Source organism: Pipistrellus hanaki (assembly GCF_964339955.1).
Source record: "Pipistrellus hanaki genome assembly, chromosome: 2".
NCBI classification, from domain to species: domain Eukaryota; kingdom Metazoa; phylum Chordata; class Mammalia; order Chiroptera; family Vespertilionidae; genus Pipistrellus; species Pipistrellus hanaki.
The window spans coordinates 190,463,594-190,491,008 of record NC_140504.1 but is presented as its reverse complement, the minus strand read 5'-3'; the positions used below and the strand labels follow the sequence as shown (position 1 = coordinate 190,491,008).

General features: G+C 57.7%; 1 protein-coding gene across 3 annotated transcripts in view; it reads right to left on the bottom strand.

The window, feature by feature from the left end:
* IFFO2 (intermediate filament family orphan 2) overlaps window positions 1–24,668 on the bottom strand; it is a 43,561-nt gene extending 18,893 nt beyond the window's left edge. The window contains exon 1 of one of the 3 annotated variants that reach the window (XM_084872037.1): window positions 23,666–24,668. In XM_084872037.1, coding sequence (XP_084728163.1) covers window positions 23,666–24,312 — 647 coding nt within the window. In that variant the 5' untranslated portion in view covers window positions 24,313–24,668. Of the gene's footprint in view, window positions 1–18,418; window positions 18,487–23,665 lie in introns of those variants that run through there. The other 2 variants (XM_084872036.1, XM_084872038.1) reach the window with 2 other exon arrangements.
* Between the last annotated feature and the right edge of the window lie 2,747 nt (window positions 24,669–27,415).

The window sequence follows — 27,415 nt, the reverse complement described above, 5'->3', positions numbered from 1 at the left end:
AAAGCTGGGGGTCCAGCCCCTCCACCAGCCTAGAGAACTGCTTGTCGTTACTACTCCTATGCTCGCTGCTCTAGTCCCTGCGTCTACAGCTCACCTGCACCGGGTAAGGGTCAAAGAATTGCTGTATAAATTTGTGAATGAGTGAATGAATGAATGAACAAATGGATCCTAACAGCAACCCTCCAGCTCCGCCCTTTCCCATTGAGGGTCCCTTCTGCCTGGAAGGATGACTCCTCTCTGCCCCCTGCTAGCCCGGGGCTTCCCGGAGCTGCGTTCCCAGCACCAGCCCTCCCCCCAGCTCTGTCCGCTCGGCTGGCTCCGGAGCCTCTCCAGGGAGAGACCAGGCCAGGCCGGGGGAGAGGGCCAGGCAGGAAGCAGGCGAGGGAAGAAAGCCTCCCTCTCCCACTTCCCACGGCCCTCCGGCCCGAGAGGGGGTGCAGGGGCCTCGGACAATGAGGCCGGGAGAGGAAATGACTCCATACTGCGCTGAGTCCGGGGCCCGGGCCACCATCTCCGCAGAAGGAGCACACGTGTGAGGCCGGCGGCCCGGAGGGGGAGGGGCAGCGCCCGCCCCAGCCAGATGTGCTCTCCAGACATTCCTGCGGAGCCTCCGCTGTGCCCACGTGACGGACCAGAAGTCTCAGCCAGCCCCTGGGGGGAGGGGATGGGCAGCTTCAAAGCCAGCCCCCACCCCCAGCCAACACTGGGACCAGCGTGCTGTGCCGCCTCCCCCTCCATCCCGATGACACAGCCCACAGGAAAGGGGCTGACAAAGCCCGGCTTACTGAGGGGAGGGGAGCCCAGCTCAGTCACTGCGGGGACTGACTCACAGACTTTTCACTTCCTCTGTGATCAGAAAGAGGCTCCGGGGCTCCAGCGCGAAGGAAAGTGGGGGCAGCCCCCGGCAAAAGGAGGCCTCGGGGCTTCTGGGGAGAAAGTCCTGGGGACTCCTGGCCAGCAAGGCCCTGGGTTCATCTCCTGCCCATCCTAACCACTCCCGGCTGTGTGAGCTCAGGCCAGTCAGTCCCTCCTCCCCCCCAGCTCTGAGCCTCAGTCTCCACATCTGGGAGAGGGGAGCACACCACCACTCCTGAGGGTGATGTGAGAAGCCCATGAGGTGGACCGTGCGGGTGCAAACACCAGCCCAGCCCTGGCACATGGCAGACAAAGCGCTCAGCGGCTCACTTCTCGGGGAGGGCACCCCAGGAATGGTCCACACCTTCCAGGAAAGGCGGGGGCAGCACACCCAGGCCAGTCACTCGGGTGCCGGGAAGCGAGCTCAGGTGAGGCTTCAGTGGAAAACTTCATTCTGGGCCAAGCGTGGGCCTGGCCCCCGGGGCGACGGGCGGGTGGGCGGAGAGCATTTTCTACCCCATGGCAGCTCGGCCAGGTGTAGGCTGCAGGGGGTGGCCGGGGGCGTGCTGGAGCCATTCTGCTGCCGGCACCCCTGGGCTCTGAGCTGCCCCCCAATTTTCTGGGCCTTCCGCACCCCGTGATGCCACGCTGAGGCGGAGCCCGTGCCCTGACTGGAGGAGGCAGCTGCGGGCACAGAGGCAGACTAGGGGCCCTGTCTTCGGTGCAGTTTCCCAGAAGCCAATGGGTTAACAGATCAGAGTGGACACTATGGCGTGATGGGAGCTCAATGCCCCCACTCCTGTAGCTTCTGCTGAGCCCACCTATGAGCCCACCTAGAGAGCGTAACACTCACAACTGAGTCAACTTCCTCATTCCACACCACCACCAGCCCTTGTCTGTTATCACAAGCAATTCACATCTGGGGCAGAAAAGTCACGGCGAGGAGCAAAAGGGGCACAAAGGCAGGGGGAGTGGGTGGGGCGGGGGATCCGAGAGAACCCGCCCCGCTGAGGGCTGAGCACTGAGACACGGAGAGCCTCCATCTCCTGGCCCCGTCCTCTCCCACCTGCTTGTACTGGCTCTTTTCTCTCCAGTAAAAGAGGGGCTGGCCCCCCCCAGCCTGCAAGTGGGGAGGCCCCCCGCGTCCCTGACCCCCCTCTTCCAGGTGCCTACCAGCACCCACACACCCTCCTCCTCCTCCCTGTTGCTCCCATCCACACCAGCCCCGGAGCGCAGGGAAGGGATGCCTGGCAGACGTGCCCACCAGAGGCCCGGCCGCCCCGCTGTACTCCGCTGCTCCGAAGGAAAGACAAATTAAATGCCAACTGATTGTCTCGGCGGAGGAGGGATTCATTTAATGCGAACACTTAGCCGGGGCGGCCGGCTCCGGCTCCATTACAGGCGGCGGTAATGGCCCGGGAGGGCAGGCTGCGTGCGAGCCGGTGACGGGCCGGGTTTGAGCAGCCACCCTCCACCCCGCCCCACATGCTGCCGCCACGCAGACATGTACATGAACCTGCTCTCAGCAGTCTCCTCCGGGACCCCAGTGGGCGAGGCCTGTGCCAGGCTATCCGGGGGTGAGCAGGAAGCACCCGTGGAGGAGAGGGCTCTGGGCTGGGACACAGGAGGTCCCGGTTCGAGTCCCGGCTCTGTCACTAATTCACGGCATGACCCCAGCAAGTCCTTTCCCCGCCTGGGCCTCCCAATCCCTCGGTCATAGGATCTCGAAGGGTCCCTCTGCATATGACATTGCAGCGCTGTTTGCAGACCCTGCAGGTGGCCCTTCCTTGGAGCCCAGAGGAGGGGACAGCTTCAGGGATGCCAACCCCATCCAGAGTTTTCCTGGGTCAGGGCCCAGGTCTCTGGCTCTGGCTCTCTGCGCCAACAACCAACAGCAGGGGCTCGGGTGCAGATCGAACATTGGTTCGATCATCTGCCCATTCATTCATTCATTCATTCATTCCATAATTGTCCCTGGGGGCTTGCCATGTGCACCCGGGCTTCATAGAATCAGCGGTTACAGGACCCTCAACCGCCCCATTAAGGACAGGCAAACTGAGAAAGTTGCGATCCCGGGGGCCCCACTTACCATGAGGCAGGAACCTCCGTTTCCTCCTCTGTAAAATGGGCTAGCAATCTGCCTTGCGGGATTCAGACAGGTTTAGAGAGTGCACGGGAAGGTACACAGGTGCTCCTGGTAGACAGTCACTTTTACCACTGGAATTACCCAGACTGCACTTGCTCAGAGGAGGGAGGAAGGGACCGGTGAGCAGGTAAGACTCCGAGCACCTTAGCAGGGACACTGCTCCATCCTGCCCCACCGAGGCGTGGCTCTGAAATTCCACTTTAAAGCCTTTTCCCAGCAAAGAGGTGAAAGCAAGCCCTGCGGGGTCTGTGGGGCGAGCTGCTTGTTCCTCAGTGACCAAAGGGGCCCTCTGCACCCTGCTGGCGGGCCTCCCCTCTGTAAGGAGCCACCAGGCCCGGAGAGAGGTGGGCAGGAAAGACGGGTAAGTCCCTACCTAGATGGACCCCATCCCACACACCCTCAGGCGGCGAGAAGCCTGTGCTGAGCAGGAAGCCCGGTACCTGGTCCTGTCTCTGCCCTGACTTGCTCTGTGACCTTGAGCACGTCCCTTTCTCCTCCTCTGGTATGACTTTCCCGTTCTCAATGCCATGGTGTCAAACTAGATCCATTCTAAGGGCCCACCCAGCCAGGCCAGGAAACAACGTCCGTGGTCCCCGGAGAGGCCCGCCAGGCTGACCACAAAGCTCTCTAACAAACCACAACATCTCGAAGGCAGCTGGCATCAGTCTCTGAGTCCAAAGCAATGTGTGCAGCAGGGAGAAGGGCAAAGGGCTCTGGAGCCCGAGGGGCTGGGGATCAAACCCAGCTATCCATCTGGCAGCTCTGTGACCTGCAGCAAGCTACTGACCCTCTCTGAGCCTCGGGGAGACCACCCACCTCATAGGGTTTTTGCCAGTGTCCAGTGGGCTCGTGTATGGCGGGTGTCCGGAATAGCGCCTGACACACCATGAGCATGCGGGTCATCCTCTTCCGCAGGACCTCCCAATGACAGATGGCCAGAGAAGTCGGGAGAGACCTGGACAGTGGTCCCGGGCCACACTGCAGGTGACAGGGCCAGACCTGAGCCAAGGACCAGCTGACCCCAGAGCCACTGTGCTTCCATAATAATCATGTTGATGATGATGATAATAATAATGAGGTAGATCCCACACTCACCTGGATGGATGATCAGGGGTACATAAGGGTGGGAATGGCAGAGGGAAAGAAACCAGAGCTGGCACCAATCCGCCTACCAGTGTCTGCCCTCTATGCCCCCCAATGTGCCCCAAGAATGAATGGGCACATGCCCAGCCCTCTGAGATCTGTACCAGAGCCACCATAGCAGCAGGTGAGACCAAGGCAGGAGAGGTCCCACCAGCCAGAGCCACCCTGAGAGGCATGAGGCAGTTAAGGGCCTCTCCCAGGCCCAGAGGAACCCCTGGTCACCTGCCCCAATGCCAACCTGAGGTTTTGGCTGTTTATATGAGTCAATGGTCCAATTACTCAGTGGCCATATTTGCCCTGGTTCCCAGCGTCACTTCGACGTTGGTGCCATTTATTGCAAATTCCTTTGGAGACCCAGCTGCTCTGTGGATGCCTGCGACCCAGAGCTGTAGGCTGGACAGCACCCTCCTTCCAGGCCTCTGTCTAGGAACCACACCCCAAGCGGGCACTGCCCCTCCCCCCCAACAACCCAGGCCACTCCAAGAAGGAAAGTGACTCAGCGGGCATCTCATGGCAAGGAGGAATCTGCGGCCCAAACTGCAGGCCACCGTGAGGTTTCGGGGCACTATTTCCAACTTCTTCCAGGCTTGCTACATCGTCATCACCTCCTCCAGGGCGCCCTTCATGATTTCCCCAGCACGAATTAATACGCCCATCCCGGCGTCTCCAGTCCTGGCACACGCCTTCCTCACGGCATCCAGGGTGCTGTGCGTTTTTACTTCTCTGCCTCTCTCACCAGACTCTGGTCTCCCGGGAGAAGAGGAAGACTTGCATTAACTGCATAATGTTCACGACGTCACTCTACTCCCACCACAGCTCTGCGAGCCAGGTGTGACTGTTCCCACCTTACAGATGAGAAAACTGAGGCGCCAGTGAAACGATTGCTCCGGGTCAAGCCCAGGTCCATCTGACTGCCAAGCCTGAGCCTCCTCCACAATCCCCTCTCCCTCCGTATCTTCTTAAAACTTCTGAGTGATGTGATGTGTCGCCTAATAAGAAAAACCAAAACCATTTACATTTTAGAAAGGCAAAAAGACCTGCTCGTTTCCCCCTGTTTTAAATAGCATGAGAATTTCACAATGGTTACACAAGAAATCATTTTTTTTTTAAAATCAGGTAAGCCAAACAGAAAAACAGAAAAATCGAAACCCATCCGATCCCCCCTCCTGAGACGATCGATGTTGCATTGGCTGCACACCCTCTCTATGAGACTGTTTTCCTTGTGCGATCTTTTCAAAATGAAAATGGGGTCGGTCCACATTTGGTCTTTGGGATCCTTTTCCACTGAACAGCGTTCGGCAAGCCTCCTTCCGAGCAGGTGACACGGCAGGTGGCTGGGGCATCACTGACCTAAGGGGTCCTGCACTGTCACCCCCCAAATCCCAGCCATCTGAGCCGCGAAGTGCATCTCAGTGCACTCGTATCTGCATATCCGTCCGGGTGTCTACGGGGCGTGGCTTGGGTCAAGGGAGCAAACTTAGAAAGGGCTTCCGTGCCCTCTAAAGCGTGTGTGTGTGTGTGTGTGTGTGTGTGTGTGTGTGTGTGCGCGCGCGCGCGCGCGCGCGAGAATCCGGTTTGGCTCAGTGGATAGAGCGTCAGCCTACGGACTAAAGGGTTCGGGGTTCGATTCTGGTCAAGGGCATGTACATTGGTTGCGGGTACATCCCCAGTAGGGGGCGTGCAGGAGGCAGCTGATTGATGACTCTCATCAATGTTTCTAGCTCTCTATTCCTCTCCCTCCCTCTCTGTAAAAAATCAATAAAATATATATATATTTTTTTTTAAAAAAAAAAAGCGTGTGTGTGTGATGGGGCTGCAGTCTCCGGGCTCCGCAGCTGCCAAGGAAAAGCAGGGTCCCTGGTCCTCACCTCAGCTCCTGCCACAACACTGATCTGTGCCTCAGTTTCCCTATTCATCAAAGGGCTCAGGTACAGGAAGACTCATCATAAGTACTTCCCTTCCATGCCCTAGCTGGGGTGGCACTCTGACATCCCCAAGGAGAAGGGCTGGGAGCGGCCAAACCTCTTCTCGGAAAGGGCAGAGGTTCCCACCTGGTGTGTGATGAGCCCTGGAGCACGTGCCATATACCAGGACGGGCCACACAAAACACCAACCCCCAGAGCAGCTCCAGCCCTGGGCATGCCAGGCTGCCTCACACTTCCGGGGCCTTGGCATGTGCTGTGTATCTGCCTGGAAGGCTCTGTTCTGTTGGCCTCCTTTGTCACCTCTCTCCCTCCTCATGCCGACTTCAAACACAGCTTATCTACCCCCTCCTCCAGGAAGCCTTCCCCGACTCTTTGCTCAAAGTCAAATGCCCCTCTTCTGACTCTAAAGGCTCCAGTCACTGGCTACCGAGGTTATCTGTTCCCCTGTTGGCTCTCCCCTACTTAACTCAGCTCCTACAACTCCATGTCTATCTAGCTCCCCAGCTGCAACCCCAGAGCCCAGCATGGAGCCTGGCACACAGGCACCAAACAAATGTTCGCTGGACAGAGGGCCCATTGAGAGTCACCTCCAGGGCCTTCTGAGGAGATCCAATCTGGAGTCAGTAAAGCATTGATTCCACTACACAGTATATGACCTTGGACATGACCTCCCTGCTCCTCCCCAGGAGCCTCAGTTTCCCCAGACAACCTCCACAGTCCCTGCCAGCTCTGCGACTTTCCTCCCATGATCCTCCTGTCTCGCTGCCCTGCCCGGGCCTACCTCGCAGGGGGCAGGTGACAGGAAGGACGGTGCTCCCAGCTCTCCATCCTGGCACTTCCCCTTTCTGCCTGGCCTGGCCAAGCCCCCAGACACCCTCCACCCAACTGCGTTCCCAGTGGCGCAGGCTCTCCGCCCCCAGGGCTGCTGCTCTTGCTCAACTCCAGAAGCTGGCAGGGGGTCTGAGCACCCAGGCCAGGAGCTGGGAGGCCCTATCTGTGTCCAGGAGGCTGGGGGCCCCACCCCAGGATATGTTTACAGCTTTGAGTAAAATAGCAACTCCCAGGGCTATTTTGGAAACTAATTTGCAGTTTGGATCTCTCCCTTGTTTATTCCAAGTGCCTGTGCCCCGCAGGTAAAGGCAGGGCACTGTGGGTCTGACGCTGGATGCAATCTCCTTATCAAAGTCAGATCCTCGCTCTCACTGCTCACCCCGCAGCCTTGGGGCTGATTCCTCCGATGCCAAGTTTCTCGAATCATCTGCAGCCAGGAGTTGGCACACCCCATCCTGCGTTTAAGCCAAGACCCTGCAGCCTTGGGCAAGTCAGCTCTGCAGGCCTCGGTCTCCTCATCTGTGACGTGGGGGAGAAGGACCCGCCGGAGTGAAATGAGGACAGGCAGGCACAGAGAGGCTCCCTGTGTGGGAGGAAACATCACAGCACACGGACACGGGGTCCCGGGATGTCAGAGAGGGACGCCCAGAAGCCCAGGCCATTTGTAAGGGAGACGCCTGAAGCTCAGAGAGGAAAGTGACCTGCCCAAGGTCACACCGTGGGGCAGCGGCCGAGCGGGGTCAGGAGCCCAGAGCCGCGTACTTCCTGCCATGCCACCGGAAAGGAGGCCACTCCTGAGTAACCGCCACAGAGGAAGGAGGAAGAGAGACAAGGAGCCATCAATTGCACGTGGGGCTTGTGCAGCTGAGGATGGGCCACTGCGGACCCTGCCTGTGTGTCATCAATGGCCCGAGGGCTGCAGGCAGCGGGACAAACTGCCATCGCCTGCCCCAAGAGAGGGGTTAGTGACCACACACAGTTCAAGGGGACAGGCTCAGTACTTAATACCAGCCTCCTGTCTCCATGCGGGCCCTGGCATTCAACTTGACATGAACCTGGGGGAGGGCACCGGGGTGTCCCCATCTCTCTCTCTCTCTCTCTCTCTCTCTCTCTCTCTCTCTCTCTCTCTCTCTCACACACACACACACACACACACACACACACACACACTATTCCTCCCACCTGACCTTGCCTCTCTGATGGAGATAGACAAGTCAGTTCCCTCCAGACGCCCAGAGGACTTTCTGTGACCGTACAGCCCCTGGCCAGGTACTGTATTGGAGCCCCTCTTTTCCTCACCCCCATTCTGCTGATGGGGAAACTGAGGCTCACAGAGGTCAGGCGACTTGCCCAGGTGACATCATCACAATAGTTAACGTCATGAAGTGCTGGCACTGACAGGCACTGTTAGTTCATCCAATCCTCACAGCAACCTTAGGAGGTGGGCACTATAATTTTACCCATTTTACAGACGGGGAAACAGGCCCAGGGGAGTGAAGCAAGGTATGCAAGGTCTCAGAGCTTGACAGTCCGGCTCCGGGGCCCAAGCTCAGAGCCACCCGATGCGCCTGCCTCTGCTTCCCTGTGGGATGGCGGATGCAGGATGCGAGCACGCTATCCCCGCTTGGCCCTGACTGTGGCCCCTGAATGAAGTGCCCGTCCAGTCTGGTCCGGCCCGACCCAGGCCCTCAGATGGCCGGGGGATCCTCAGACACCAGAGAGGCCCCCTTCCTGAGCAAGTCCCCAAGCTGCCCGGACCCTGCCAAGTGCCAGCCCAGGGTGGGCAGAGGGTCACCAACCCCAGTCCTGCCAAGGGACCAGCACATAGAAAGCCCTCAACTGGTGCCAATTGACTGGATGAATGGGCTTGTGAGCTGGAGCCGTGGGGCAGAGCAGCGAGCAGAGTCCAGTCTGACCCCATTTCACCTGCACCGACCCTGGGCCAGTGCCTGCATCTCCTGGACCCCTCTGCACAGGGAAGCTCTCCCAGCCCCTGGGGACTCAGGGCAGCTGCCCAGGGTGGGCCCTTCCCCAATGGGACAGACAGCCGGTCCACACCCACCCCACAGGCCCACAAAGGCCTCCTCCTGGTGACTTTGCCTTGGGACAGATGGAACACCGTGTGGCATCTGTCAAGCCAGATGGCCTGGTTGGCCTGAAGGGCCAGGACACCAGCTGCAGGTCCAGCCCGGCAGGCAGAGCTGCTTAACCCCTTCCTGCCCCAGCCGTAGGAGGTAGTGTCTGCTTGGCAACTGAGCCACTGCCATTCACTTCACCTTGCAAGCGAAGGGCCTCCCGGGGCCAAAAGGGAGGCAGGGAGGCTAGGGGATGAGAGGGAACCAGGGGACAGGTGGGAGTGGAGGAGGCCGCTGCCAGCTGTGAGGGCAGGCCTGGACCGCCAGGAATCTGCCAGCCCAGAGGCGAGCGCGCAGAGGAGGGCACCGACTCTGGGCGGGGAGCACTGTGGGGCCAGGTGGAACCAGCTGCTTTGCCTCTAAGACACCCCTGTGGGGCAGGACCCGCCAGGACAGAAGGCCAGCAGCCGCCTTTATGGGACTGGAAACCCCACTCCCAGGCCAAACCCTAGAAACCGCACTGCCCAGGCTGGCATGTGGCCCAGCCTCTCTGGGCCTCAGTTTCTCTATCGGGAAAGGTGACGCCGCTCTGGCTCAGAGGGTTCCATGACTCCACGAGATGGAATGTGCCTCCCTCCTAGGAACCTGTGGGATCCTACAGGTCCAGAGCCTTTCTGCACAGAGCATGCCCCGACCAGTGAGCGTGAGTCAGGAGGGATTCGGGCAGGAAGAGAGGAAACCTCGGGATGCGGGGGGGGGGGGGGGGGGGGGGCCTGCCTTGAGGACTTGGGAAGGGTCATCACCAGGCAGTGGAAATCCGCCCACGCTCCTCTAAGGGAGGTAAACAGGGGGACAGGCTGCCTGTGGGGTTAGGGCTAGAGACCAGGAAGCATTCCCAAAGGAAGAGGCGACAAGGACGCTAAGGTGTGTAAGTTGCTCTGCAGTGGTCCTCGCTTCAAGGTGAGGAAGGAACACGTGACCTCCGGAGATGCCCTGGGGGCAGCAAGCCGGTGTCCACAAGGATCAGGGAAGTGGGCCCCAGGGTCTCTGCGCTCAAGTGTCCAGCCAACCTGACATTCCCAGTAGACGCGTATGTCATCCGAGGGCAGAGCACGGCCAAGCTTGGCTCCAGGCTGGGACTGGCATTCTGGTCCCGCCGGCAACTCTGGAGGCCTCTCAGGTCAGAGGCTGCAGAGGATCCAGAAAAGCCAAGAACACGTCAACACAGCCATGGCGGGAGGGCCGGGCGAGAGGGCCGGCAGCCAGGAGAGGAGCTGTTGGTGCAGAGGGGCGAGAACATGGGGTGCGCCCCGGCTGTGAGTCCTGGCTCTGCCATCAACGCGCTGTGCAACCTTGGCCAAGTCACTGCCCCTCACTGAAAAGACTGTGTGTTGGGGGAGAAACAAAACCATCTCTAAGGATTCTCCCAGCTCTGATTGAAGAGTCAGTTGGCAAGCTCCCCACTGATAAGAGTCTGCCTCTCCAGAGCCCAAGCATAGGGCCTGAGCATAGGGGTCCCAAAAATAATGGGTGGATGAATAAAAGGATGGATGGATGGATGGATGGATGGATGGATGGATGAAAGGATGGATGGATGGATGGATGAAAGGATGGATGGATGGATGGATGAAAGGATAGATGGATGGATGGATGGATGGATGGATGGATGAAAGGATGGATGGATGAAAGGATAGATGGATGGATGGATGGATGGATGGATGGATGGATGGATGGATGAAAGGATGGATGGATGAAAGGATAGATGGATGGATGGATGGATGGATGGATGGATGGATGAAAGGATGGATGGATGAAAGGATAGATGGATGGATGGATGGATGGATGGATGGATGGATGGATGAAAGGATGGATGGATGGATGGATGGATGGATGGATGGAAGGATGGATGGATGGGTGGATGGATGGATGGATGATAAACTGGGGTAACTCCTGAAGGAGAAGAGCAGGAGGTCCCCGGTACCCCCTGAAATGATTCCTTACCTGCCCAGAGGCCTCCCTGGGTCACTTTCTCATGGCTGCCCTTCAGTGTCCAGCCTCCTTCACGTAATGTGTACACACACATGCATATGCCGACAGACGCATGGTTGCATACACAACACACTCCAAGCGGAGTAACCCAGCTCTGAGCCCTGAGAACAGAAACTGAAGCTATGGGTCCCCGACGCCTTTCCCCCGAGCACCCGGCTCCCTGAAGTACACCCCCCACACAGGGGTGGTCAGGAGACTCAATAGCGGTGGAACCCAGTGGGACTCCTAAGCCATTGAGTCACTTCAGCTGCCGGGGCTGTGTCCTCCTCGGGACAGCGGCATGACCACAGCCAACCTCCGGGAGGGCCATGATCGCAGCCACGAGGGCTGGCCTGTGCCGGGCCCCTGAGCAGTGCTTGGGAAAGGTGAGATGAGGATCCTGGGTGATGAAATCCCGGCTTTCCTCTTGGAGGAGCAGAGGGAGGGCCGGGCCTCCGGGGCTGCTGTGCCTGGGCCCCACAATCCCATCCACCTTGTTCCCACCTGGGGGGGAGCAGAAGCCACAAAGCAGCCTTTGTCTCAGGTGAAACCCTAAACCAGCCGCCCTGACGTCAACCCTGGAAAAACAATGCCAAGGCAGCCTTCCGCGTCACCTCTCTGCCAAGATCTGGGAGCAAGCATTCACCCACAAGGCCTCCCAGAGGCGGTCTGTGGGCTGCACAGGCACGGACGCCATCTTCCCGGAGTCCCAGAATCCTGAGGGGCAAGCAGGACTTGAACTTGCAACTCCCGTCTCTCAGCTCAAGGGCCAGGGCCAGGAGCACACGGCCCATTTCTCAGCCTGGGAGACTGAGCCCGTCCGTGGGACGGGAGGTACTCTCTCTACAGGGGTCTGCCAGACCCAGGTTCTAATCCCAGCTCTGCCCCTGCCCCATGGTGAGACCTCAGACCCCGTGGGACGGGACTTCCTCGGCGGCTTCCGCATCGGCACAAGGAGGCCAGGAGGCAGGGACAGGGACAGATGCCCCAGGGAGCGGGGACAGGGACTTTAAGGAGAGTCCACTCTCCACCACAGGCTCCAGGCGAGGCCTTGTCCTCCCAGTGACCCTGCGCCGACAGTCTGCTGGGGAGGAGAGGGGATGTGACCTCCTCCACGCTGGCCAGGCAGCAGGCTCTGCTGGAGAAAGGAAGTGGCCCGAACACAAAAGGCCAGCCTGCAGCCGGAACGGGGAGGGAGCAGGCAGTTCCCACTGCCTGGGCCCGGGGGCTGGGGAGGGCCTCGCCTGGGCAGGAGGACAAGCGCCCACTGTTTCACCGAATCCTCATGACTGCCTTGGGAGCTGAGGCGGTCACCCCCATTTTGCAGATGAGAGGAGTGAGGCGTAGGATGGTGCTAGGAGCTCAGACATGCTCACTCCAGAGTCGGAGCTCACACCCGCGGGAAGGCCCAGGTCTCGGCCAACGGCGTGCACCAAGGAAGAGCGGCCGAAGCAATGTCCCTTTAATTCTCCATGGATGCATCGGGCCTGGAGGCACAGAGAGGAACAAGCTGGGAACTGGGGCTCTGTGAGCCTGGCCTCAGGGTAATCCCGGCTCTGCCAGCAGCTGGCTGAGCTCGGGCCTCAGTTTCCCCAGCGTGGACAAGTCCTAGCATGTTCTTTGAAGGCCAGTGTAAAAGCACGGTGTGTGCATTAAGCTTTTCCACACGGAACTGTCGAGAGACCCACAAGTACTCACTGTCAGGCCCCAGCCCCTGACGGGGGACCCCGGGAAACAGTTTGTGGGAGTTAGGGGGTCAGGCTCCACAAGTCACCCAACTCCACCCTCAGACAGAGTCCTCAGACCGTCCAACCCCAGGGGTCTCCCGGAAAGAGAGGGTGGGGATGGCCCTCACTGGCCCAGGCTTCTCAACAGCCCGTGGGGCTTACCATCCCATTTTACAGAGGAGGAAACCGAGGCACAGAGCAATGACGCAGCCAAGCACGTGACTGGCAATGGGAATAGTAGATCAGTCAGTCACCACCCCAAGACCCCAAAGCTGGGCCAAAGCCAGGAAGTGCCTTTCGTTCGAAGGAGACAAACCCATGGCGACTTTACTTCTAGACCGAGAGGTCCAGCTACACGCAGAGGACCCCTCCCTCCGGCCCACGGGCAAGCCTCCACTCCAGGCGATCTGGCCTCTGGGCGTTTTACAAACTCTCTTTAAAGGACTGGCAGCCCAGAAGGATCCCTTAGCACAGGGGTTTGTAAGAAACCCTGCTCAGGGGGCCTGGGCTCCGGCCCCTACTCGGCTGTGTGGCCTCAGGGTAGCTGCTCTCCTTCTCTGGGCCTCATCCGCAAACCGGGCATGGGCACGTCAGGGCGGGTGGGGAGGGAAATATAAAACACTAAAGCATAAACACTCGGGTCTTTCTAAAAACACAAAGGGCGCATTTAGCCGTCTGGGATGACAGGCCATGACTTTGCCTGGAAGCAGTGGATGGGTTAAGGGGCTTTGAGAGCGCCTCAGACCCTCTGCGGGGAGTGAGGGGTTTGGGGGGTGGTGTAAGAGGAAATCAGAGGTGTGAGGGAGAAGAGACAGGCAGGGTGGTCAGGCCAGGGGGAGCTAAGGTGGGCAGCCTAGCCTCCCACCCCATTCCCCAACCCGTGTCAAATCCTGGGCCCAGACCTTGGTGGGGGCTGAGGTCCCCTGAGCATCACTGACCTCCCAGACCCGGCAGCTATGCTCTCACCAGGCTGCCCCTGCCCTCCCCCATGACCTACAAGGGGCAGTACAAAGGATCTGGGGTGGCCAGAGGCAGGTCCTGACCTCGGGACCATAGGGTGCAGGGGGAGGCCCCAGACACATGCTCATATGCACACACGCACACGGGCTCACAAAGCCTTAGCGGCCGACAAAGAGCCCCTGGTCGAGGCCTGGCATCAGGCAGGGGGAGGGGGGCACAGGGCCCCCTCCCAGCCCTCCCCTGCCTCCGATGAAGGACAGGGCAGGGGTGAGAGCCGGCCATGGGGAGCAGAGCCCAAAACAAGAGAGAGAGAGAGGGAGGATGTGAGATAGCAAACAGAACAAAGAGGGCCGAGAAGGCCACGAGGAGGGCGGGAGAACACCAAGGGGAGGAAGGAGGAGCAGGCAGGCCATGTCCTGGCTCAGGCCTGGGCACGAGGAAGGGGCTCTGGACGAGGCGCCGGCCCGGCATCTCACCTCCAGGCCTCTGCACACGCCGTCCTCGCCCCCTGGAGCACCCTCCCCTTTCCCCCGAACTCTTACTGGGCCTTCAGAACCCAACGCAGGCGGTGCCTCCTCCAGGAAGCCCTCCTTAACTGACCCCAGTCGGGTTTAAGTGCCTCCCAGAATCCCCGGGTTTCAGGCACCGCCGTGTCCCACCAGGCTCCCACCCAGACAGAGTCCAAAGCCTCTGGGGTCCTGTGTCTGACTTTGCCACAAGCTCTCCCCAAGGCTGCTCCCGTCCCGGTCTTCCCACCGCACCCCCAGATGGCCGTGTGCCAGGACCACAGCCGGCCAGGGCCGAAGGAGGCCCTGGGAAGACATGCCCATCCTGCCCCAGAGGAGCCGGTCTGCCGGGGACTCACAAGGTCCACTCAGCCCAGCTGGCAGGCCCCTCCCCCCGGGCGGCACACAGGCGGCGGCCAGCCAAGAGCCGTCTTAAATAACCGAGGCAGTAAAGACGGCGGAAGGCAGAGTCTCCGCGGTGGGGGCCTCTCCATGGAGCAGCTGAGGAGCAGGCGGCCGTGTGAACCTGCACATCCCCAGTCAGAGCACGCAGCCCGGGGAGCGCTGAGCAAGCATCGGAGAGAGACGGCGTGGAGGCAGCCCCCACCCAGCGCAGCCCCGTGGAGGGGCTCCTGCCCAGGCCAGGGTGCTAATGCCATTCAATCCCCCCGCCTGGCTTCGCTCCCCAGAACACCCAGCCTCACGTAGCCATCGCCACGGCCGCTGCCAGGTCTGAGTCTCATCACCCCATTCTCTCTCTCATGCTGTCCATGCAGTATGTGTGTCCCCACTTGGCAGATCAGAAAACATGGCTCAGAGAAGCAACGGACCGTCTCAAGGTCACAGGGCTGATAAGCGGCAGAAATGTGCTCCTCAGCTTCCTCTCTTCCCAGCTTCCCAGCTCTGCACCGGTGCTCTGCTCCCAGCTGTCTGGTTTAGCAGGTTTCTGTCGGACACCCCATCACAGCTTGTCCCGGGATCCAGGGAAAGGGTGAGTGTCAATGCAAGGGGAGGATGGGGCAGGAAGTTGGGTGCACAGGAAGTTGGAAAAGGAACAGCAGTGTGGGGAGGGCCCCGGGCTTCCAATCACTTAGTCCCCCGGGCACAGCAACCAGCAGTTCATAAAGTGCTCCTGCAGGCATCACTTCATTTCATCTTCCAAACAGCCCCATGAGGTCCGGTTTATTATTCCCGTTTCACAGATGTGAAAACTGAGGCCTCTTCCTAAGTGAGATCTGGAACCTGATTTCCTGGGTTCAAATCTTGGCTTGCTGCCTGCAAGCTGTGTCTTGGCCCAATTCCCTTCTTGTCTCTGTGACTCAGTTTCAGCATCTCTGAAATGGAATAATGATAGAGCCCAACTCATAAGGTTAATATGAGGTTACGTGAATTAAATGTAAACTGCGTTAAGTGGAGCCGGGCAAAGAATCAAGACCGTATAAATAATTGTTTAATAAGTTAATGGACTAATAATTATTTATTATGTCCTTAGTCTGCACAGGCACTATTTGAGCAGGTTCTTGTCCCATAGCCTGTGTCCGCAGACTCTGAGCTGCTGAGGGAGGGGGCAGTGTCTGGTGTGGTGGGTGCCAGCCATTGTCAAGACAACGGGACCTCGGCTTCTCAGATAGCCACACCCCGCAGTCTCATCTTCCCCAAAAGTGTCAAGGAATGACTGTAACAAGTTCCCTCCACCCTGGCAGAGTTCATGGCACCAACCGAAAGCAAAAGTTAGGGAGACCTGAGCCCAGGCGGAAGCCAGCGTCTCTCCTGCCACCAGAATGCCCGAGGCTCCCTCCTGCCTGCTAGCAGTTAGCGTGTAGCCCTGGGAGCACTTGGGTGCTGGGCATGATCAAGGGAGCACGGACTCCGAATGTAGGACCCACATCCAGGCCTGGCTCTGCTACATGGCTCAGGGCAAGTTACTTTTGCTCTGAGCCTTGGTTTCTATCCCGCAGAATTGCCACCGGTTTAAATCAGATCACATGGCAAGTGTTAGACGGGTAATAATATGTACGTGTTGCCTGCTCCCCATCCCTTCCCCTGCCAGGCCTGCCAGCCCAGGTGTGCTAACCTCTTTTGCTGAGACCAGGAGTTCCCTTACCCAGAGAGGGAGGGGGTCCGGACGACCTAGGATGGTGGCCCCGGAGGCTCATTGCACGCCACTGCCTGTGACTCTTGGGCTTCTCAAGAAAGAGCTACTGTAAAGTGACAGCAGGAAGTCCTCCCAGCGGAGCAGCTACCTCCTGTTCCACCGCCTCCAGCCGTGGCAATATTGTGGCAGGCACTGGGGAGTCCTGCCTCAGTTGGCATGTGCCAAGACCAGCCTGGACTCCTCCAGAGAGCACTGAACGTGGGGTCTGGAGACCCAGACTGAACTCGATGCAGGATCTGGGCCAGACTTCTTCACCACCATTCCCACCTCTGGGGGTTGCTGCGATCACTAAATCTCACTTATTTAAAGGAGCCATCGCAGAGCTTAGCGCATAGTAGGTGCTCAGTTGATGGTGGCTATTAAGTTACGACGATTTGTCTTTAAACCTTTTTTTAAATGCTTTCACACTCGATTATTTCAATTAAATTTTTTTCATCCACCCCAGGAAGTGGAATTCATAAGAAACCTTATCCCCATTTCACAGAGCGACAAACTGAGATGCAAGAGATTAAACAGCATGTGCAGAATAAAGCTACAGGGAGAGGAGCCTCCACAGGAGACTGGCTAAGCCTATCTTCCCACCTTCTCCACTCCCAGGCGGGCAACAGGACACGGCCTGGACTCCACAGGGCTCTAGCTGCCCCATGCCACCAGCCAGGGGGCTCAGCCAGGCCACAGCCCCTCGAGGGAACCTGGGTCATGTATCAGGGTTACCAATGGGTGACAAGTACCCTCTCTTGTACCAGGAACTAGAGTGAGAAACCACATCCTGCCCAGGAAACCAAGCACCCAGAGCCCACGAAGGGTGGGAGGGCACTGCCCTGGCAGGCAAGCAGCGCCATCAGAAATCTTCCCCAGCCTCCCACCTGGCCCGGAACTTTCTAAGTAGCTCACAGCCAGCAATGCACAGAGACTGCACAACCCCCAGAGGCTGCACAGCCCTCGGATGCTGCCAGCAAGGGCATGCACCACCCTCCTCCCGGCTTCTGCCCATCTCACAGAGTTGGCACCACTCGCCCCTTAGGGCACCCGCCCTTCCACCTGTGAACCTTGCCATGGAACTCTCTTCACCGTCACCATTTACAAAGGGCTGTAGCCATACGGACCCGTTCACTTCTCCCTCAGCCTTGGGACACAGAGCTCAGCGTCCTCTTGTCCTGAGAAGGAACTGAGGCTCAGAGAGGCAAAGGGACTCGCCCAAGCAAGCTCAGCTTTTAGCTCCTGTGCTCAATACCCCGCGTCTGGCACCAGGCAACGGATGCTCATTCAAACTTGTTGAAGCGATGTGTTGGGACAGAGGCGTGGGGTCTTCTGACTCCAAGTCCAAACCCTTCCCTCCACCAGCAGCAAGTCCCTGAATGTAGAGTCCGCGCTGGTCATCCCTGCATCTGTGCCTTCTGTCCCCCCGCCCCCGCCCCACGGGGCCACCAGCACCCAGCAGCCAGGCCCAAAGCCTCCCTCGCCGCACAAATGCTCGCTCAGGGGGACTCTGGCCAGGCCCTGGCGGGGCTCTGTGACCACAAGGTGAAGACAGACCCAGAGCCGGCCCGGCCCCTCAGAGCTTGCAGACACATCCTGGGCAATTACAGTTCAGGGCGCAGAGTGCTGTGCTGCGGGAGGCAGTGGGTGCGCAGAAATTTCCGATAGAAGAAAGTCAGAGAAGAGCAACCCATCCTAATCCCAACACAGCAGACAAAAGGGCTGGCTGCCTCCTTCCTGTCCCAGGCCTTCCACCAGCCATGACATGGGAATAAACAGAACACCAGCCGGGCTACATCTCGGCAACGGGATCAAAAGCTGGGACTCCAGATGCAAAGCCCACAGCCTCCGGCATCACTGACACGTGGCGTGGTGTCAATCAATTCCCCTGCCAGCCAACCCGTCGCCCTGCAGCAGAGGGCGTGTTCAGATTCTGCGTCTACCCTCTGTGTCCTTCAAACACGGACACGTGTGGGGATGCAGGCCACAGGCCTGGAGAGAGAGAGAGAGAGAGAGAGAGAGAGAGAGAGAGAGAGAGAGAGAGAGAGAGAGAGAGAGAGAGAGAGCGCGCGTGCTGGGGGACCTCACATCGCATCCGGTGGCAAGGCCCCGCCTCGCATTCCTGGGAGGAGGAATCTTCGGCTCCAGCTGTCTCCCAGCTTCTGCTTCCTTTTCTTTTCTGGGACCTCATTCCCTTCCCTCTCGTGAGGCTCTGAAAATCCCTCCCAAATGTGTCCTCGGAGCGAATGCCAACTCGGCCAGAGGACTGTGGAATACTGAGGAGCTAGTTGGAGGGGGGCTGGGTGCTTCTTTTAAAGGAGGTTGGGATGGGGGGTCGGGGGTAGATTTCCGGAGGCACAAATCAGCCGCTAAGAGGAGGAATAACACCCTCCTTAGATGCTGGACAAAGAAGGAGCCCTCCCCCTCCCCCCCAACACCATCGCGGCGCCTTCCGTGGGACAGAGAGGCAGCATGCCCTGAAATGGGTGTGCCGGGAGTCCGGCACACACTGGGAAACCCCATAAATGAAGAGGGCAGGCACTGCGCAGGGAAGGGGGTGGGCTGGTGCAGGGGACACGGCGCCCCAGGCTCAGACACTCTTCCCACCGCCCCAGGCTGCCCCAGGAAAACCAGAAACAAAGAATCCCTCTCCGTGGCAGCTGCAGAAGTGACCAACGTGTCCCTGGGAAGGACAGCACACAAGGCCCTTCGGGCCATCTTCGGGCTTTGGGACATTCAGGGGCCAACGCCCCCTGCTCAAGGGCCTCGCAGGGTGTGGAGGGGAAAGGCAGGTGACACTCCAGCTGGCTCCCCCACACCCCCACACCCCTTAGGGGAGCCCTCTCTTCAGGCCAGCAGCCCAGCCCCTTCCGGCTCAGGATCAGAAATAGCTGTGACAAAAGTCCCTCCCCTCCCTGAAAGCGGCTTTTTAAAAAAATGCCTAAAGGCAGACACGCAAAAAGGAGATGAAAACTCTGCCAAGCCCCAACCTCTGGTGGATGATGGCATCACCTCGGAGCGGTGGGTCAGCCCCTCTGTGCCTCAGTTTCCCCATCTCAGCTGAATCGGTGATTCCTTCCTTCCTTTCTTTTTTATTTCCTTAACAGCAAAGCCCTGTTTTCCAACTGAATCCTCAGCATATTGATCTGAGAGTCATGGAAATGGAGCTGCTGTGGCTGAACCCCAGATGCTCAGCCTCCCACTGTCCCAGAATCACCTCAAGGCACCCTGCTCTGGACCCCAGGCTCCAAAGGGCCTCCTTGAAAACCACCAGGCTAAATGGTCCTCCCTGGCTCTCAAACGAAGCTCCAATCCACCCAGGTACCCGGGAAAAACAAACCGAGCCTACAGGGGGAGGGAGGGAACAAAACCACAGGGATCCACACCCTCCGGGCCCCACCTATCATCCTGGCAGGCAGAGAGGGCAGCCCCCACCCAGGCCCCTTCAAGTCACAGACCCGAAGTGTAGAGAGAGCTGGGAGGGGTCCCCTACATGAACCCCCAGTGTAAAGGTGCAGGACCTGAGGCTCAGAGAGAGCAGCAACTAGCCCGTCCCACAGTGCCTGGTGGCAGAGTCGGACCCGGAGTCTGAGCCTGTTGGAGGGCAATCCAGAGAACTCGCCACCCTTTAAAGTGCCCAGGGATCCCAGAAGGATCTCCCAGGGAAAAGCCCCTGCCTTGCAGACTCAGAACAGGATATCTTGGTGGCACTGGGTGGTGACAGAGCAGAGATGTTTGTTTTGGTTTCCACATCGACGCTTGACAACCTGGTCTGTCGGTACTACAGTTTCTGCAACCACATTCCCCACCCGCCCACCCAGTGAGGAGCTCAGAGCTGACTGGGCTGAGGCAGAGCCAAGGCCATCGTGAGCAGGGCTGGGCAAGGCGACCCGAGGCCAGGGGCTCTGCTTCAGGTGGGTGTTTCCACTGATGGCACCTGTGCTGACTGAGGTGAGGTGGTCAACAGGTGACTTTCTCCTTTTACATGTTCTTGACTACCCAGGTGAATGGATAAACCCAATGTGATCTATCCACACAGGGGAACATTATTTAGCAACATAAAGGAACATACCACTGATATATGCTACATGGCCGGACCTCAAAAACATTACCCGAGTGAAAGAAACCAGGCACAAAGGACGGCACCTCGCATGATTCCATTCACATGAAATGTCCAGAAAAGGCTAATCTAGAGAAACAGAAAGCAGGTCGGAGGTAGCCCGGGCTGGGGCTGGAGGCTAACTGCAAATGGGCAAGAAGGATCTAATCGGGGTGATGCAAGCGTTCTGAAACTGGATTGTGGTGATGGTTGCACAACTCCGTGGATTTACTAAAAACCAGTGAATTTCATGCTTCATATGGGAGCAATGTATGACTTGAACGTTGTACCTCCATAAAGCTGTTTAACATATCTTACATAAAAAATAGCGCCTGGATCTGGCCACGAGTCATGGAGATGGAACCCGAAACATTTCCACATTGGAGAGCCTTGAACTCAAGTGGGGCCTCCAAGCTGTGAGTCCCTCCAGCGGGATCAGAGGAGCCTGGAACCTCTCCCGGCACCGCCTCCTGCCCCTGCTCGCAGCGTGGGGCTCCACGCTAGACACCCTGCAAGGCCCGAAGCCTCCGGGGGCCAGCAGCCCCGGCAAACACCTTGGTCTCAGACTCTAACTTCTCTTACAGACAGGAAATCAGGAGCGGGCTGGGAGCGCCAACTCAGATTTACATATTGTCAAGGCTGGGGAGACCCTTTGAGATCTTCTAACCCAGCGGTTTTTGAAAAGTTGATCACATCCTCGCAAAAGAAAATTCTTCTGAGCAACCTGACTATAGAAACAAGTAAAAGCAGAATGGGACTTGTGTACATTTGTAGCGCAGGTCCCAACATATAACAGCTCCCGATTCTGAATTCAATCCCCGAGGTTGCTGGGGCTGTTTTGATCTGTTAATATTTAGAATTGGGATCGTGGATGACAGTTCCACATTCCATCTAATTTTATCTCCAGTTTTGGCTGCAGAGCGTCAAGAAGATCCTGACACACAGATTAGTGGCTACAAATGGAAATAGTTTTTAGCCCTTTGCTTTGTAATCTCAAAATACTCTCCGGACAGAGATGGCAGAAGGGAAAGTTTCACTTGAGTCCGACTACTAACAAGTTAGCACGGAAGTGAGCTTCAATGAGTGAACATTAAGAACTTAAAAGGGAGTGAGCACATTGTTACGACCATTGTAACATTTTAATATTCTTTAGATATTGATTTTTATTTAATTTTCAAGGAAATCCCTAAGGCATCTCTGAGGAAGCCTGGGGCTTACAGTTAGGGAAACTGAGGCCCAAGCAAGGACATATACTTGCTTTGGAAAAATCCAACGTGAGCCCTGAATCAACTTCAGAAAAAAGAAAAATGAAGGAGGAGGAGGAGGAAGAGGAGGAAGAGGAAGAGAAGGTGCACACACATCCCAGAGGGCAGGAGGAGAGACACCTCACTCCACCTGTCTCCACAGCACCCATCTCATTCCAGGCCAGTGCCACAGGCTGACATCACAGCCCACACCCCGAGTACAACTTAAACAGAGCATTGCTCAATGCCAGCCTACCTCCCCTTAACATTGGGCATGGTTTTCTCATCTCCTTAGTAGCCAACTCCAAGAAGCACACACACACACACACACACACACACACACACACACACGCAACACAAGCCTGGGGCATGACAACACACTCCACAGTGGCAGACAGAAGGGCCCATCCCTCCGCATTTCACCATCAAGACCAAGTGCCTGTTTGACTGCCCCACCCTCCCCCACGAAGCTGCCCACAGGGAGTCAAGAGGTGCCCCCTCCCCCAAGGCCATTCTCAAGCTCTCACGAGAGACAACCAGCCCAGCAGAGTAGCTAGTGCACAGTGGGGTTAAGACTTACCCCAGAAAGCCAGGCCCTGCCTGAGAGAGCCCTGAGACTCCAGGCACCTGTGTCCAGCGAGCTTGACAGAGAGACTACCATCTTTAATGACATCAACTTGATTATTCTTTTCCTTCCAAAAAGCATCGCCACCCTACTCTCCCCTCATGCAACTGTGAGTGAATTTCATGGTTGCATTTCTCTGACGAGCAAGCAGGCTTCCAAGTGGTTCAATAATCTCAGGTGATGGCGCTGATATTTGAAGCCTTCCCAGTAGAGGAAAAGGAGGAGACCCAGGCCCAGCTCCCTGGGCAGACCTCTGTGCTCATGTGACTCAAGGACTCAGGGAGTGGAAAACAAGATCCTCTCAGCACATCCTCCAAATCCAGGAGTTTAGGGCCAAGTTCTCAATTCAGACTTGCCCGGGCTGGGACACCTCCACCCAGGCCTGAGATCTACAGACAGACCCCTCTCCCCTCCTCTCCTCTGAAAGTGGAGCCCACAGTCCTCTCAGCCAGGCTGTAGGCAGGAAACCATGTTCGTTTCCCACCCGGGGGATCTGGGCTTGGGTAGAAGTGTGCTGGCCAGTCCTGTAGGTAGTCTCCCTGGCCCCCTACTCAGAGAGGGTGGTCTTGGCCCATTCAATGTCCAGTCTTCCAGCCCAAGGTTACCTCCTTCTGTGGGCCATCAGGGCCGAGTGTGTTGAGGCCCAATAAACCATGACAATAGGATGGCAGGGGAGAGGAGTGGAGGGAGGTGTTTTTTAAAAGCGTGTGGCCTATCTAATGTAGGTCTGGTGACCCAGCCCAGCCAGCTGGATCCTATGGAGCTGGAGCAAGAAGGAAGACCCTAGCCCCAGTGGATAGACAGAGATGCATGCGTTTTCAAATACACAATCTCATTGAATTCAAGGAACAAAAGGTCAGTGGGTTACTTCAGAGTTTTTTCTTTTCACCCGGGGAAGGTGGGCAGCCCCTCTCCACATGCTTGGGAAAGTACGGAGGCCGGGAGACAGACTGGACAGGAGTCCTTAAAATCACTAGTTCAAATCCTGGGGTCACCACTGATTAGACAAGGCCCCTTAGGCAAGCCACTTGCATTTCGGTACCTTAATTTCCTCAACTATACAATGGTGATAAGAATGCACTACACTCCGTGTGGCTATGAGAATTAAATGAGATAACTGAAAACACCCAATGGCTATTTTGTCACCTACAGAGAACCACGTGCCTGGTCCAACAAAGGTTCCGAGGTGCCCCCTGCTGTGGTCAGCGCCGCCCCCCATTCCTGGAACTAGAGATAACTGAGTTTGCCAAGCGCACGTAGGGGCCTCTGCAAACAGTGTGCAGCCCACCTGCCAGGACCAGCTGGCTGCCGGCCCCTCCCGAACCCGCACACATTCCGCCGGGAGCGGCGAGGGAGGGCGCACTCACCTCCGCTTGTACTCGTCGCGCTCGCGCTTCACCTTGGCCAGCACGTTGTAGAGCGCGCGGATCTCGGGCGTGATGGTGTCGATCTGCACGCCCACGCCGTCGGGGTGCACCCACGACACGCCGGGGCCCTGCACCGTCTCCACGCCGCCGCCGCCCGTGCGCCGCACCTGCGTGTAGCTCCAGATGGTGCCCGGCAAGCGGCCGTAGAGCTGCGGGTGCGAGCCGCCGCCGGGGGGCAGGCCGCCCAGGGCCACGGCGTTGGCGTTGGTGCCGGCCGCCACGCTGCCGCCGCTGCCGGGCGCGGGGGGCCGCAGCAGGTCCGGCCCGGTCTGCACGGCCTGCTCGCGGGTGAACGTCTTGTAGCGCAGCCGCCGCTCGCGCTCGCTCTGCTGCTGCTCCAGCTGCTTCTCCAGCAGCCGGTTGCGCCTCTCCAGCTCGTGCACCTTGGCCAAGAAGCAGCGGAAGCGCACGTTGAGCCCCTTCAAGAGGTGGATGTTCGAGCCCAGGTCGTCCCGCAGCGCCGCCGTCACCGGCGATGGCCCCGGCCCGGGCCCGCCGCCGCCCCCGCCGGGGCAGCTCCCGCCGCCGCCGCCCGGCGGACAGCCGAAGGCCAAAGCCATCTCCCCGAACAGCAGCGAGTTCACCATGCGCCGGCTGCGCAGCTCGGGGCCCCGGGCCCGCGGGTCCAGAGGAGGCTCCAGCTCCGGGCAAGGCTCCCGGCGCGGCCGGGCCAGATTGGGCGCGGGCTCCAGCGCGGCCGGCCGGGCGGGCAGTTCCAGATGAGCTCCAGATGCGGCCTCCGCAGCGACAGAGAGCCGGGCCGCCCCGGATGTGGGCGCGGAGGCGAGGAACGGGACTCAGGCTGCGACGGAGGCCGCGGCGGCTGCGCGATGGAGCGAGGGCTGCGGATACCGGCGCGGGAGCTGTCACGGACGAAGTGAGTCGCCGGGCGGCAGCGCGCAGAGGACTCTTAGCCGGCACTGCCCCTCGCTCTGCGGCGGGCCCCGCCCACTGCAGACACAGGCCCCGCCCCTCAATTGCCCCGCCCACTCGCCTCCTGCGGCGCTGCTCCTGTCTGAGGCGGGGCCTGGAGACCGGCAACGCTGGGCCACGCCCACCATGTCGGCCCCGCCCAGTCCCGGGCTCCGCCCCTCCCTCAGCGCCAATGACCGGCTGTCTGCAGCTCTGGCTCTGCCCATGTCCCCTGGACCACGCCTCCCCGGCCGGGTCCTGCCGCCACGCGCTGGTCGGATGCTTTGCGAGGAGACACGGCCCGCCGAGCTGCATCAGGCTTGCGGTGAGCTGGAGCCGCCGCAGAGCTGGCCCGGCCCCTTAAAGGGACAAGCAGCTTCGGCAGTGCTCGTTTCCGCTTTAGGTAGCCCTCTCTCCCCTACGTCCTCTGCCAAGGAGACTCCGCTTCTCTCGCACCCCAATTCCCAGGACCCAAATTCTCACGGGGAACGGAAAACCTCGGCCTGGGAGGACTGGGGAACCATAGCGTCCTTAGGTGCATCTGCACCCCACCTCCACTCCAGCCTGGGCATCCTAGATCGACCTTCCCGGGATATGGTCTCTCTTGTGCCTGCACGTTCCCCACGCGGTGGACCCAGGCGGGCTCCTCCCTCCACCCCTTGCCCCCAGGTTCCTCCTGGGCACTGCAGGGCCCTCTAGTCCCTAGAGGGCCACGCCCATTAAGGGGATACGGAGGAGGGGGGAAGGCAGTCCCAGTGAAGACCATTCGGGAATATGACACTCTTGCTCAGCCTAGGCTGCTGTTGCTCCGCCCGGATTGACCACCTCCACACCACTGCCCACTCACAAGCTGGCATGTAGCTGACCCCAGAGCAGGAGGTCCATTTCATTGAGCCACTTAGGGGGCAACGAAGCGGAGGACCCCATCTGGAGGGCGGAGCCAACCCGAGGACGCGTTCATTCATTCTCGTTGCTGGGACATTCCTTCATTCATTCAATCTGTTTTCATACCTACCACCCTAAAGACCAAGTTCTCCAATCTGGTGTTCGCTGGAATCAATTGGCAAACATCTATCATTTTTTAATGGTAATAATAGCTCTCATTATTGTTTGTTTAGTATATGTCAGGCGCCGTACTTAGTTATTATCTTCATTTTACGGAGATCATTGAGACTAGAGAAGCAGCAGCAAGCAGTCCCAAAGCGAATACTCATCCTTCCCACTCCACTGGCCTCGTGTCCACTTCCCCATCTGATCCTCACCACAAACCTCGGAGAGGCGGTGACTCCCACCTTTGAATGCCTGTGGGTTGTGCTGCGTGCGCTTAGCAAGATATGTGGCATGTTCCAGATTCTTCTGGACACATTTTTTAATTGAAATTTAATATTTGTCTTGTTATTAAATGTTGTGTTTGTTTTGTCCCATTGTGTATAAGCTTGAGGGCGGGTACCCTGTTTTACAGGGACAATGGCTTGATGTTCCCAGCCACCAAAGAGACACAAAGGTGACACAAAGGCTTGCTCTAGGGTGAGGTCGAGGCTGTGATGTTTGCTGTTTTGGATTCACTCCTAAGAGCAAATCCTCCACATGCTTCGTTCCTCCCCTCTAGCTTCTTGATTTGAAACTGCCCTGCCGGGAAACGCTTCTGTTTACCCCAGCCCAGTGTGGGCACCGCTCTCTACCCTTTGTTCCCTCAGCTCTGGGTGCTTTTCTTGTTTACTTCACCTAGAGAGTCAAAACCCCTTTGCCTTAAGCAGGAGTTCATGGACATCCCCGAGGGAGCTGAGGATCCAATTCTGAAGGGTTCGTACGTTGGGATGGACAAGAGTTTGTATCTCCACTTTTCACCAATCTCTAAATGACACTTAGCATTTGCTCTGGTCATGAATGCGGCCAACAGGTAAAAGTCCCTGTGATTTTGCCACTAATAAAAATCACACATATTTTCACATCACACTTCAGTTACCGTAGACATCTCAAAAGATAGTTTAAGTTACCACAACTTGGTATGAAGGTCATATCAGACTCACCACTAAATCTTTCTTTATATATATATATATATATATATATATATATATATATATATATATATATATATATATATATTTTATTGATTTTTTACAGAGAGGAAGGGAGAGCTAGAAACGTCAATGAGAGAGAAACATTGACCAGCTGCCTCTTGCATACCCCCTACCGGGGATGTGCCCGCAACCAAGGTACATGCCCCTGACCGGAATCGAACCTGGGACCTTTCAGTCTGCAGACCGACGCTCTACCACTGAGCCAAACCGGTTTCGGCTAAATCTTTCTTAATGGATTAATAAAGAAGCACATGTTATTATATCCCGAAAGTTTTTAAATACTTTATAATTGTATTTTAGTAAAAATTGTTTTTATTGTGATCTGAATGCAATTTTTAAAAATTATTTGGAGGCTCTAGCCAGTTTGGCTCAGTGGATAGAGCTTCGGCCTGCAAATTGAAGGGTCCCAGGTTTGATTCCCATCAAGGGCACATGCCTGGGTTGTGTGCTCAATCCCCAGTAGGGAGCAAGATGAGAGATTCTCTCTCATTATTGATGCTTCTATCTCTTCCTCTCCCTTCCTCTCTGAAATCAATTTTTAAAATATTTATTTTTAAAAGTTATTCTAGGACTTTTGTTGCATGCATATAAGCATAACCAATGGACACAAGACACTGGGGAGGGGAGGAGGGCATGTGCCAGGGGATAGGGGAGGCCTGGGGTAGGTCAAGGGGAAAAAAGGGAGATATATGTACTA